At 47.1% G+C, this 12,651-nt stretch overlaps 5 protein-coding genes across 5 annotated transcripts; 1 reads left to right on the top strand and 4 right to left on the bottom strand.

Moving 5' to 3' along the window:
• Nucleotides 1–245: 245 nt before the first annotated feature.
• F4812DRAFT_461263 (uncharacterized protein) lies at nt 246–1,243 on the bottom strand (the record flags this gene model as incomplete). The annotated part of the gene is made up of 3 exons (XM_047937836.1): nt 246–704; nt 803–936; nt 1,018–1,243. 3 exons carry the CDS (start codon nt 1,241–1,243, stop codon nt 246–248), a joined length of 819 nt encoding a protein of 272 aa, XP_047787887.1.
• Nucleotides 1,244–1,666: 423 nt separating this feature from the next.
• F4812DRAFT_461264 (glycoside hydrolase family 10 protein) lies at nt 1,667–2,908 on the bottom strand (the record flags this gene model as incomplete). The annotated part of the gene is made up of 3 exons (XM_047937837.1): nt 1,667–1,912; nt 1,976–2,611; nt 2,681–2,908. 3 exons carry the CDS (start codon nt 2,906–2,908, stop codon nt 1,667–1,669), a joined length of 1,110 nt encoding a protein of 369 aa, XP_047787888.1.
• A 1,521-nt stretch (nt 2,909–4,429) lies between these two features.
• On the top strand, nt 4,430–5,972 carry F4812DRAFT_102763 (Six-hairpin glycosidase-like protein). Its single transcript, XM_047929265.1, has 2 exons — nt 4,430–4,890; nt 4,962–5,972. The coding sequence occupies exons 1-2, from the start codon at nt 4,711–4,713 to the stop codon at nt 5,745–5,747; spliced, it is 966 nt and encodes a 321-aa protein (XP_047787889.1). The 5' UTR covers nt 4,430–4,710; the 3' UTR covers nt 5,748–5,972.
• Nucleotides 5,973–7,266: 1,294 nt separating this feature from the next.
• Nucleotides 7,267–9,838, bottom strand: F4812DRAFT_436701 (glycosyltransferase family 31 protein). Its single transcript, XM_047934873.1, has one exon. It carries the CDS (start codon nt 9,255–9,257, stop codon nt 7,500–7,502), a length of 1,758 nt encoding a protein of 585 aa, XP_047787890.1. The 5' UTR covers nt 9,258–9,838; the 3' UTR covers nt 7,267–7,499.
• A 908-nt stretch (nt 9,839–10,746) lies between these two features.
• On the bottom strand, nt 10,747–12,261 carry F4812DRAFT_102820 (acyl-CoA N-acyltransferase). The gene is made up of 2 exons (XM_047929267.1): nt 12,169–12,261; nt 10,747–11,974 (listed from the first exon to the last, which is right to left on the bottom strand). The coding sequence occupies exon 2, from the start codon at nt 11,911–11,913 to the stop codon at nt 11,341–11,343; it is 573 nt and encodes a 190-aa protein (XP_047787891.1). The 5' UTR covers nt 11,914–11,974; nt 12,169–12,261; the 3' UTR covers nt 10,747–11,340.
• Between the last annotated feature and the right edge of the window lie 390 nt (nt 12,262–12,651).

The following is a 12,651-nucleotide window of genomic DNA, read 5'->3' on the forward strand; positions in this document are numbered from 1 at the left end:
AATATAAAACTTTGAATAATATGGTCACGCTCAGTAAGGCTCCGTCTTACGTGGATAAACCCCCACATGTAGGTATATAACGTAGTGCATGTACCTATGACCTATGCAGGTAGTATACCTACCTAGGTACCTTATTCAGGTTTATTTCTGGCCTTTTTATCTTTCTACACCTCCTAAACTACGCAATTCCTTCAAAGTACGAATAGGCAAAAATAGGAAGAAGCCAAGAATTGCCTTGCTTCTTTCTATACGATGCCCTCGAAGAATATAACTTGAAATCTCCCGTTCTCCGAATTAATCACAGGGTCGATGCCATCTTCCAGATAAACGTTCCACGGATCTAAAAACTGCTTCTCCCATTCCCTCGTCGCGTTGTTCGCGCCCGGTCCGATTATCTTGTCAAGACACCATGATCCAGACGCCTTTTGCGCCATCACGTTCGCCGGTGCATTCGATATAAGGTCCATCGTGAATCCCCTTTCCCTGGACAGCCCGTCGAGAGATTGGATCATCGCAGCTCCATCGTTGCCCTGGAGTAGTGAGATGTCGCCCCATGCATTTCTAGATCCGTTAGCATGCCAATTGACCTCGACCCACGTTCCTAAGAGATGCTTTTGCCCGTCGAAGTTCGTCATGTCTCCCCGCACGATGCGCCCGCGGAAAGTTGGACATATGGTAACGAACGCGGACGACCAAGGTGGGATCTGGTAGGAAGTATACAATCCTTATCAGCGCATGTCCGCCCCCGAAAAGGAAGTTTTGTTGGAATATAGAGAAGCATGGCAATTTCAAGGACGCTTACGGTCGTGTACTTGTAAGGGACGAAGTCGTGGTTGCTCTCATAGAAGAAGAACATGGTCCCGTTGGCAGCGCCGTGGTTTGTTGGATCGAAGTTCCATATCAGCACGCCGGGACCTCCAACGTCTTCGTCGGCCTCTGAATCATGCGCGGGCTTTGTTAGCAGTAAGGAAGATCAAGGTCATTGACAGGTAAGTTTCGAACGGTGAAAATATTTACCGGTATATATAGGAGATTGAGATTCGTTATGACAGAATATCTGGGGGTCATTGGGTACTTGAGTCCCATTATACCAGTGATGACGAGTAGGAATTCGGGAAGGGACACGATGATATATCGCGTTGATGGCTTCGGAGTTCGACGAGCCAACCGGAAACGTATAAGCCAATTGGATCATGATAGTCACCAAGGTAGGAATATGAAGTGTCGTATTCAAGAGACGCATTTTCACTTAGGTCGTGATATAGGTTGTTAGTTATAGGATGAGTGGTATTGTGTTTTAGGTAGAAAGCTCGTGTTGATGCGTAAAAGGAATCAAGAAGTTGCGAGAAATGAAAGCATGAAAGCTGAGCCAATGCAACTTTGATTAGGGGACCTACATCATCGGCCAGCAAAGGCTATATAGGTATGTACTTTTACATTCGTTACTTCCATCGAAGGGCTCTTAACTAGCAGCTTCTCTGAAGAGCGCATTATCCTTAGTAGGTACGTGGAGCTCAAAGCAGCCCCTATTCTGTAAACATGCCTATCATAGGTACCCAGTATTCGATTTCATAACCACGAAGAATTCCAGGTAGACAAGACTCCAGTAACCATATGATTATATTATTACATTAGTTAATACCATCGCAACTATTAGATGGGCACCTCAATAAAGTCGGCGGCTCCTCTTATTCTCTGTCACACGTCTTTTCGATCTACAAGTATAATTCCCAGTCTTTTTCGTCATCGCCTCGATAGCCGCGTAATAAGCTGGGTGCTTCGTGAAGTCGTCAAACCAAAGTAGCGCAGCGCCTTCGCCCGGGAACACGGCCGGAACCCAGCTGAAAGGGTCGTAAAAGTCCCAGATCGTTACACCAACGCATGCTGAAACTTGCACGCAAGCGCTAACAGACTAAACAACAACACCGCACCGTTAGCCAACACGGAGCATCTGTAAGGAAACGAAGATACGAACGTTCTTATACACTTCAGCTTGCCACGCCATGCTGGTCTCGTTCGTTGGCATCTCAACCCTGACGTCGAGTTCAGTGAGAGCTATCTCGACTCCGAGCGCACCGTACGATTCCATAACGGCGATCTGCTGGTCGAGCGTCGGCGCCCCACTCGCCGTGAGATGAGCTTGCATCCCGACACCGTCGATTCTAATTTCCGCCTCCTTCAGTAACTTGACGATTCGTATAGCTCCCTCACTCTTCGCTCCCGGCGACTCCAAGTTGTAGTCGTTGTAATAAAGTTTCGCGCTGGGATCGATCTCCGCCGCCGTGCTGAACGCCAACTTAACGAAGTCCTCGCCAAGGACGTTGTAGAAGACGGATTCGCGGTACGTCCCGTCCTCGTTCAGCGCTTCGTTAACGACGTCCCACGCATAGCACTGGCCTTTATAATGGCCCATGACTTGCGTGATATGCTCGACGATTATTGCGCGCAGCTCTTCGGGGGTCCAGTATCCCTCCTCAACCCAAGGCGCGAGCTGGCTATGCCAGACTAAGGTATGGCATCGGAGCAACTGGCCATTTTCTGCAGCACGGGAGGCCACGATGTCGCCCTCGGTAAAGTTGAAGACGCCTCGCTCAGGTTCAGTGAACAGCCACTGGAATGTGTCAGTAACGAAGCAGGCCGGATCACCAACGAAGTCTAATTTTTTCAAGAGATGGCATACCTTCTGGCCATTGGTAGGCGTGGTTTGACCAAACTCACTTGTGCCTCTTATAATTGCATCATACTGGGGGTATGCTGCCTCAAGACCAGCGCGCTCCCTTTGTCCAGGTGAGTCGGTCGCTGCGCCAAAGTACTTCAGACCAGCCTTTTTCGCATACGAGTTGAGTTGTGCGGTCGCGAGAGGTGCCGATATCGCGACCAACACCGATACCACAGGATGAAAACGCATATTGAACTGGCCACTGGGCTAACTTTAGATTATTTCAAAGTTCATTCGACGAAGGGCCTTTGGTAAGTAAGTTAAAAACTACCTAAGCCATTGGCTGCTAGAACTTGTCCAAAAGGGCCAAATTGGGTCATTATATACTGAGGCTTTATAACCGAGGATCTCAGCCCTGCTATACTCTGAGCGCGGTTGACCAGATGGCCAAGAACTCCATGGTGGAAATGCATGCTCGGCCCAAGAGCCTAGATAGAGAAAACATCGGAACTTTCCACCAATGTCTTATGTTGCCCTGAGGCCATATACTTGCCATAATGTCGGAGCATCCGCGCGTGGACCCATGATCCTGGTATTAGGACAAGCTAGAGCAGTTTACATGGCCTGCTCTGCATGGTCACGACGTTCTCGAGCTCTCATCAACAAGGCGGTTAATTTCATAGATCGCCGATAGCGTATCGAGCAGCGTCCCTTGTGAAGAAAATGGTATGTTTTCCTGAATAACCCCAAATTTAACCGGCTGGGGTATACGGTTAGCCTTAGTTAGCACCGTTTAACTAACCCTAAAAGATTCATTAATCACAAGAGACACTCGTTTTCTGATGCAGCATAATGGTATCATACTTCTTTTTCAGCTGAACTTATGTATAGGCGGGCAAGTGATGAGTTGTCCTATATATATTACAACTTACAAGAGATCCAAAGTAGTTCAATATTCAAGAGACAGGCGAGGTATTGAAAATATCTGGAAGGGACTCTTTCTGTCGAGATAATCCCAATGGATATAGGTACCTAAGTACCTAAGGTAGGCTGCTTAATCCTTCTTGTAAGCTGGTACGTGATGGGTGAGCAAAGCAACGAAGATAGTGGCAATGAGTTGTTGAGCTATTAGTTTCTGATTTATATCAAGCATTCGCCCTTTTCCATATAGGTACCTAAGGTACTACCTATGTATTACCGACCCGGCAACGAACCCCGTGGGGTTCTCCACATGTTTACCGGGCCCATAATATTGTAAAAAGGGGACCGGGTTTCTTGGCCTGTACCTAGACTTTGGGGTATGCACGGCTTGTCCGTTCGGCGACTTTGGCGTGTGGTACTCATTACGCTGCGGGGTACTTATAGGTATTGTATTGTACCTACCTCCTTGTAATTGCCTGGGTATTACTGAGTTTTGGTGGGAGGAGCCCACTAATTAGACAACGTTCCTAATACAACATCAAATTACCCACACTTCAGTACCTACCTCCTAGGTAGATTATTTAGTCTCGATAAAGCAGTGCCCTACGGTCATAGCTAGCCAGAAGCAATCTCAGAACTCTAATAACCTAAAGAAGCCCCCGGGGCTTGAGCTTGAGCCTACTGTATTAGCCAACTCAAAGCAGGGAGGAGTTAAGCATTTTCTTTTGGATAATGTAGCCGCAAAGATTTGGGGAGTGCCCCAAATAGTATTTTCAAGAGTAAGTCGAATCGCGATAGCTTCAAACCAGTTGCCGACTTTCAACACAGCGAACACCACCAAGTCTATACCCGGAATACGCCGAACTCACAGATTCGGGGTACGTTTATCGACAGTTAGATCTCTGTACGTCTGGCTTCTTCCTTGGGTGTTTATATCTGCTTCTTGAGCGACAGCGGAAACATGCGAACGAGATTCACCTCGTGAGCCTATCACTCATAGGATATGGATATGAGTTAGATGAACTCCGATTGCAGTAAGTATTGATTCCGTACTTGGAGATAAATGAGATATTTACCCAAGGAGGTTCGCATGTGCTTGCCGGACACGCACTGTTTTCGGAGACGCAAAAATGAAGGGGACGTATGAGCTTGGGTTCATGATTGCGCCTTGGGCTCGGACGGCCTGGGAGCTCGATAATAATAAGAAGGGTTTCGATGCTATTATCATGGCCGCAGGAAGTTTGATGGCTCGATACAGCCAAAAAGTAGGATGTATCACGAATCCGGATAAAGATTTCTTGGTTGCTGTGGTAAGTGGCAGCACTTCCCCGACCTTGATCATACAGACTGGAACCGTAGGCTCATTAGATCTTTATTGTAGGATGACTTGATGAGTCTTGACACGCTCTTTTGGGCTGCCGCAAAGTCTAAGGATACCCGTATGCACGAGGCTGCGCTCTGCCATGCTAAAACGAGTCAACGCTACCACGTCCGAGCCGATCATTCAACCGCGACAGTAGTTGTTTTCGATCCCGAGAACGGGGATATCAATCGAGGATATGCGGACGGCTCTTGTTGGTCTCGCGGCCAGGCCTGGGCAATTACTGGGTTCGCGCAGACATACCAATGGACTAAAGACAGTTCTTTTCTCGAGACGTCCAAGGCTTGTGCAGATTATTTTGTAGAGCACCTCCCTGCCACTGCCATTCCGTCGTGGGATTTTCAAGCGCCTGGAAACGGGACACAACCTACAGATACTATCGCGGCTATAATAGCCAGCTATGGAATGCTGCTGATTCACGAAATAGAAACTGCTGCTGGAAGGCCGAGTGTATATCTGGAGCATGCGCTGAAAATCATAGAGGCTGTTTGCGCTTTCCATGTCAACGACCCGGTTCAGTTTGTTTCGGCTAGGGATTCCATTGAGACAGCTAGTCTAGGAAGCTCGAGTTACCAGGAAATGATCGCAGCGGACATGGAGAATGGCGCCAAGACGATATTCAACGGCGCAACAATGAACAACCACAAATTTGCTCCGTGCAGATGGGCAAACCAGGGATTGGTGTATGCGGACTACTTTTCCTTGCTCGTGGGAAATAAATTGTTTGATATGGGTATTTCTGTGAGACCTCTTTTGAGTTTATCCGGCCATTCAATTTCCGCATGAACTTCTATAAGTGCTGGGATGCTTCTGCTGCGACAGCTCTAGTCTGGAGAGCGGGAGTCTATCTCAAGCAATGATGATGAGCAGGTTGAGCACACCCATGCTTCCGACGATTTGATGGATAAAGAGAATTCTGATTTAAGATGGTAACTGTTATATTTACGTCTGTATTTACAATATTTGAGTTGATCTACGAATGAATGAAACTGCCATGTTCCTGGCTAATGAAACATTTACTCATAGAAGGAAACAAAACAAATCAAAACAACAAAAACATGAACTACCTCTTATAGAGGATTGCAAACATTTACATTATTCTCAATAACAAGGGACCAATGTTCTTTGCTGCGTACCTACAGATGGTAGGTACCTGTAATTATACTCCAAGAACTTTCTCCTCGTCTGAATCCCCCCCTTTTCTTTTTTCGTCAGCATAGATCAGTAGAGTTAGATTACGACACTACATGTTCGGCACCGCTCTTGCTTTCCTCATGCACCGATTCCGAGTTCTCAGTTTGTGTCTGCGACGTGGATTCGGCTTGAGCAATGGGGCTTTCTGCGCGGTCGACATAGGATTGCTGTGGGTACTGCCCGTGCTGCTGCTGTTGTTGGTACTGCGGTTGCTCGTAGCGTTGCTGTTCGTACAGCTGTTGCTGGAACTTCTGGTCTTCTTGCTGTATTTGCCGCTGTTGCATATCTTGGAGGTGAGCTAGCCATGTATGGTGAAGTGTAGTCTCTGAGTATAGGAGGTTGAACTGACGGGCTAGATGGGCGTGAAAGTCAACCCACCTGACGGACCGCGGATCAACGGAAAAAATCGTGAACCCAATCTCATCCTGTAGGGACTGGACACGAGTGGCTAGATTACGTGTCCAGTCGCTAACCATGAGAAGTTGGGCCGAAGGGTCTACTTGCTCCTGTGCTGGGAGGTAAGGGGCAGCGTAAGGTGACTGCTGTTGAAATTGGCCGGGTGGTTGGAAATGCATCATAACCACTTGGCTGTTCTTGGGCTGACTGATAAATACGAGTTAAACGGAGATCACGAAAGTCTGTTTCGCTTAAGCACTTTATCAGAATATGTCTTGAAAGATTCCAGGAGGTTATGGTTGAGAGGTTAGGACCATGTGAGAGCTGGATTAAAGATGCTTGCTTATAAGGAGGTTTAAAGGTCTTGAGAACAATATTTTCGTAACCAAACAAGCTTATTCTTCATCGACTCTTTTGCATGAGAAGTAACAGGATTTCGCCAATGTGCTTAGCTTACTGACGCATGTCCTTTTATCTTTATGAAACAATGCGCTTGTATAACAAAGGTACCTATATATTTCAGTATGTGCCCAGATAATATGGATGTAAAAATCAAGGGATAGTATCCTGTTTACAATAGCATTGGGAATGTTGAGGACTTGGGTTAGGTAGTTTTTTTCTTGGATTCGGGATTTACTGAAGCTTTGGTAGCCATGACATGAAGCTCAAGACTTTTCCATTTTCGCGACTGTGCTTCAGTTTTAAATCAAATAGGTCCAAAGTAAATATGACAGATAATATTATGTAGGTATGTACATATACACATCACATAGTTTATCAAGTGATAGTACTAACATGAATGTCCCTCTACCTTAGGTACCTACCTAACTCATGCATCGCCGCCGTCTTGCACTGGTGGCTTATGATCTAGGTACTTAAAATGCGTACATCAAAATAACCCCCCTTAACCAGAAACCGGGTATGCGCCCCCCTCCCTTAACGCCGTATTTAATGCCTTTGCCATACAAGCTCAATCACCCAATCGAGCTCATCTCCTTCATCCTTGGAAGAATCCCCACGCCGTACGTATAGTTGTCTTAGATCCCCATCCTCCGTAAGCTCGGCTTCTCTCAGCCTGTAACTCTTCTTCTGATCCGCAGAATATGGTTTTCTGAGCGGACCAAGGCTAAAGTCGAAATCTTTGCTGTCGCCCTTATTCCACGTGCCTTCCATCAATTGTAGGTCAACCGAGTTCACCCCATCTGCATATTCCGCAATGGAGAACCCGTTATAAAATACCGTATCATTGCCGAACCGCCAGCGCTGCAAAAAGCAGTCCCCGCAAAATTTGGCAACTTTGGCCATCTTCTCGACAGGCGCCTTGTACCAACTTTTCCAATGGTGAAGATTCAAAGGTTTCAATCCTCCTTCGAAGAATCCGCTGACGTCGTCCCTTAGATCCTGTTGGTACAGACCTGGAAGCATGGTGAGTTTGGCTTTGGAGTTAGAGTATACACAGTCCCGAAGGATAGTATCGCCTTCTTGAGCAGTCGCGTCGTGGATACATTGGAGGGCTTGGTCGCCAAGCTTTCTTGCGAGCGGGGCCGACAGGTACGCACCAGCGCCGCCATATGCCATGAAGCCGAATATTCGGACGGAGGAGAAGTCTTCCGAAAGAGCGCCAACATAAGCATCCATAGTGTGGTCCAAAGTAGCGAGGCTGTCTGAAAGGGGTTTCAAATCCGGGAAGAAAGTATCGTCGTCTATGAGACCATACCACTGGGCTTCGGGACTGTCGTGATGGAGCATATTAGTAAGGACGGCGAAGTGGTTTTGCGAAGTCGAGAAGTCGCTGCTGATGGGTTTCACCAGAGTGATGTCGATATCAGCCATCTCAAAAGCGTGCTGTAGTTTCTCCATATCTTCAGTCGACTTCTCTTTCGCGTCCGTAACTAGGGCGACAAGCTTGGCACCTGTGCCGGCAATCCAGTGGGAAAAGGGGGCGATCGAGTCATTGAGACGCATATAATCCGTCGCTATACCAAACATAAGATGCACAAACGTGGCTTTCGGATAAGGCCTCGGGACAACCAGCTCGATGGGCTCAGACTGAGGAATCGCAACATCCCCGCATTGGTATAGGTCGATTTTCGTCTCGCCTTTAACGAGAGGCTCTGTAATGTTGGCAATGTTGTCTCTGTTAACAGTATCGGAGAATATAGGTTTGATATAGCGCCGAATGTAGTGCACACGTTTGGTTAAATCCAAATCGATGCTAGAGCGCACTAGAAACTCCAAGTCTTTCGAGCAGAGTTTCGGATCAGGAAGAGGTCGCTGATGCTCTTCATGCCCTTCATGCTGTTCCTCATGCTGTTCTTCCCCAGACTTATCCCCTGCCACAGGATCATCCCCAAAGTTAGTGGGCTGAGATGATGATGAAGACGCACCGGTAGTGCTTGGCTTCCAGGCTGGCCCTTCATCTTCTTCATCTTTACTAGTAGGAGTAGGAGCCAAAGCAGGATTAATCAAGGTTGGAGTTAAGACACGAGTAGTAGTAAACACTGCTGCATCGACATGATCGGTATCTAAATCCGCATCTAAATCCTCCGCTGCGGCTATGGCATCTTTAATCGGAAGGATTTGCGGAGCCGCCGCCGAATATGAGGACGGGGCACCATGATATAGATGGAGGCTCGTGTATGTGACCAGGAACAGGAGCGTGACGCTGGCGACGACAAAGACGCGGGGGGCCTTGGATGGAAACATGGGACAGCCCTTTTCTTCTCTTTATTACCGGAAGGACAGCATAGCTGGAAAAGATGGGAAGAGGAGGAGGAGGAGTATTACAAGTTCCTGGGAAAACTAATTAACTAGGAGAGGTAAGAATAGGAAAGAAGGGTTGAATACTTTAGGTACCTACTATGTAGGAGGTAAGTATAGGTAACAGGTAGATAGGTTAAGGAGGTATTCTATTTGGGGACAGGAAGATTATAGGTACATGTAAAGAACCGAAGCTTAGGGCGGGATATAGCACAACAGCTAAAGGAAGAAAGGACAGAGGCGGAAGGGTAATACAAATACGTACTATGTATGTGGTACGAATCCAAAGAGGCAAGAATCTACTTTTAGGTGCGAATTGTGGAATCTTTGAGGGATGGAGAAATGTGAATCGAGGATAAACACGCCAAGAACCACGCTGACGATCTTTGACAAATACATTCCTTCCTCTAGCCGCAACGCAACGCAAGGCTTTTCTTTCCTTAAATACCAAGGTACCTACTTACCTACCTAGGTAAATATACGAACCTACTTGCAGCCTAGGGGGGCATCTACTAAAGGCTTATAACGTATGTGAAAGAGAAGACCGAGGTCCACTATGTCAAGCTAACTCAACTCAATAGTTTATCTCATAAAAAATTGATCCTTGACGTATAGTATAGAAGAGACGTTTACTTTAAAGGCAGTTCCTTTTTTTCCCTTATTTGTCTGAGGCGTATCTTTAACGGCTTCAAAAAAGAATAAGAAAAAAAAGAGGATGACGCACTTTGTGCTATGAAATCGATCTGAAAACAGTAGGCTCAAGATTGTGTTGTTTTCCTTTGGCTCAATTACCTACCTCTATGTAGTACCTACCTCTCAGAATACCCAGAACCTAGGTAGGTACCTAACCTAACCTAATGCTCACGGGTCCGGCCCGCATCTCAAGCCGCCTAGCGTCTCATTTATCCAATAGGCGGCCGGAAAAGACGCCAACGCGGATCGGCGCTGGGGCATGGCGCAGAGATTTAAGCCGTTCCACCCGATATCTCCACTAATTTCTTCTGAGCTATCGCTTACATACCTGTAATGAATTTTACGACTGCGGCGTCATCCCTGTCAAAAATGGTCTTATCTAAAAACCAGGCGGGGCGCATTACTACGAAACGAGGGAAGATCCGCTGCTTCGGGAGCGCCGACCAGGTAATTTTTCTTTTTCTCTTATCACCTCCTCCAAGTCCCATATCGTGAACACACACACATACCAGGTACCTAAGGTATACACACACATTGTCAGATACATGCTATACTAAAATGCGTGTTGCTAGTAACGATATACTTGTCAATGTCAATACACAAATGAGCTTATAAAAATATCCTAGAGGTTTCAAATTACATAGCGAACTGAACGAGTACCTAACCTACGTATGTAAAGGGTGCGAAATACGAATGTGGGACGCGTCATCTAAGCTTACGACTTCATCACAACGTAGGTAGCTTAGCTGGGTCTAAGTGGGAATCTTCTACTAATAGAGAGCATTACGTAGTAACATTTAACATTAGATTGCGGTCCATCTAAATCCACGTGCTTTATGTTCGGAATAGCGCCTCAAGTAAATGATGATGTATGAAATGGGAATACGAAGCACGACATGTTCCACTTCAACACGCTATTATCTGAAGTTAGGTCGTACCTTTTTGTGCCTGTGCGTAACGCTTGGCTTGGCAACTTGACTGTCGAGGTTAGGACACATGCCGTAGACGGCAGAACGGTTGAATTCGAAGATCGACAAACCCCAAATTGATTCTTGGGGGCGGAAAGTAGAACGCATGAACGAACGAGACCGCCAAATAGTTTGAAAATGGACAAACGGTAGTCGATCTCGAATATCTATTTGGTAACGTTTATTTTCATATAGATGAGGATTGCCGCCTGCCTTTTGGCTATATCCAGTCGGTAGTAGCTACGAGAAACGACATACCCCTTTTAGCCCAAACTGCGATATATCGACTGTCGTCCTTCAACTTCAACTCTTAATCACCTTTATTCGTGTAGCGTGGTCATGGAATTTTCGTAGACAACATTCATCTATTATGCTGTATCAGCAGCACCAGCAGCAGAAGGATCCGTAACCAAATCCTTTTCAAATTCGACAAAACAGAAGTCGTCCGGCAAAATTCGGTCCTTGAACCACTCGCGCGGGACCGGCGTCAACTCTCCCGTTTTTCGATATCCGCAGCGCAAGTACCACTCGAGAAGCGGCAGGCGGGTCGACAGCGCGTTGAGACTCATTTTGCCAACGCCCCATCTCTGCCGGGAGTACTCCTCGGCGAAAGCCAGGACCTTGCGTCCGATGCCTCCCCGGTGCCGGTGCGGGTCGACCGCGAGCATGTAGATGCGGCCCACGTCAGCCCCGCGCTTGGAGACCCCGACGGAGCCCGTCAAGACGCCCCTCTCGTCGGTCGCCATGAGATACGCGCTGTCGGGCGCGGTGATGTTGCGCATGATCTCCTCGACTGCGATGTTGAACTCGGACGCGAGGCCCATGTCCCCCGTCCAGTTTTCTCTGCTGTCTTCCGCGCGGAACGCGGAATTCAGCAGCTGTTGGATCTGCGCCGCGTCGTCTGGGGTCGCGATGCGGAACTGGAGATCTCCGCTTGCCATCTTAAGTTGTAACTTGTCGCGGGTGGGGGCTCAATCTATGAAGTTGGGACAGTAGAAATACCTAGTATGCCCGTCGATGTCAGGGTCTGATGAAATGAGTGTGCTATTTTATTTCTCTTGGAGACTAAAGAAACTAGGTCCGTTTTAAATAAATATATACACGCCAGGAAAGAGTTGATATGTCTATAATTCGCGATTGCGGAGTTTTCAAAGGTGCGTAGGATGATGGTAGTGGATTAGCGAGGGCTCACTTACCTTAGTTATTGAGGCTTAACATAAAGGGCGTATAACAGGAAAGCGTAAATGATTACGAGGGGTTCTAGATCTAATGGATTTAGGACTCAAACCTGTTCAGCTCCAATATCAATATCGCGCATCCGAACTTCTTCTACAGGAAGGGCGCAGCGAGGGGTATGCCAAGCAGAGCATTGATGATAGGATGAGAAGGATTCTTTTTATTACTAGCTGATACTTGATCCTATGCGGTTAAGGCCTAGATGCCTCAGCATGTACATGCTAGGTATATCTTACAAAGTTTCATCAATCTACATCTAGGTATGAAATTGTTCAAGGAACCGTGCCAATAGGCAAGACAATGTCTCGTCCTCCGCGTGTGAAGATAACAGAGGGAGCTTCTAAGCGCGCCCATAAAAGTCTCTTCTCCTTGCAGCATTAGATAGATTTTAATTGCATTCCTTAACAATTCCTGTAGCCCGACCCTCGCCTTCCCCAGTCCGA

The sequence above is a fragment of the Daldinia caldariorum genome, assembly GCF_022478825.1.
Source record: "Daldinia caldariorum strain CBS 122874 unplaced genomic scaffold F4812scaffold_14, whole genome shotgun sequence".
NCBI classification, from domain to species: Eukaryota; Fungi; Ascomycota; class Sordariomycetes; order Xylariales; family Hypoxylaceae; genus Daldinia; species Daldinia caldariorum.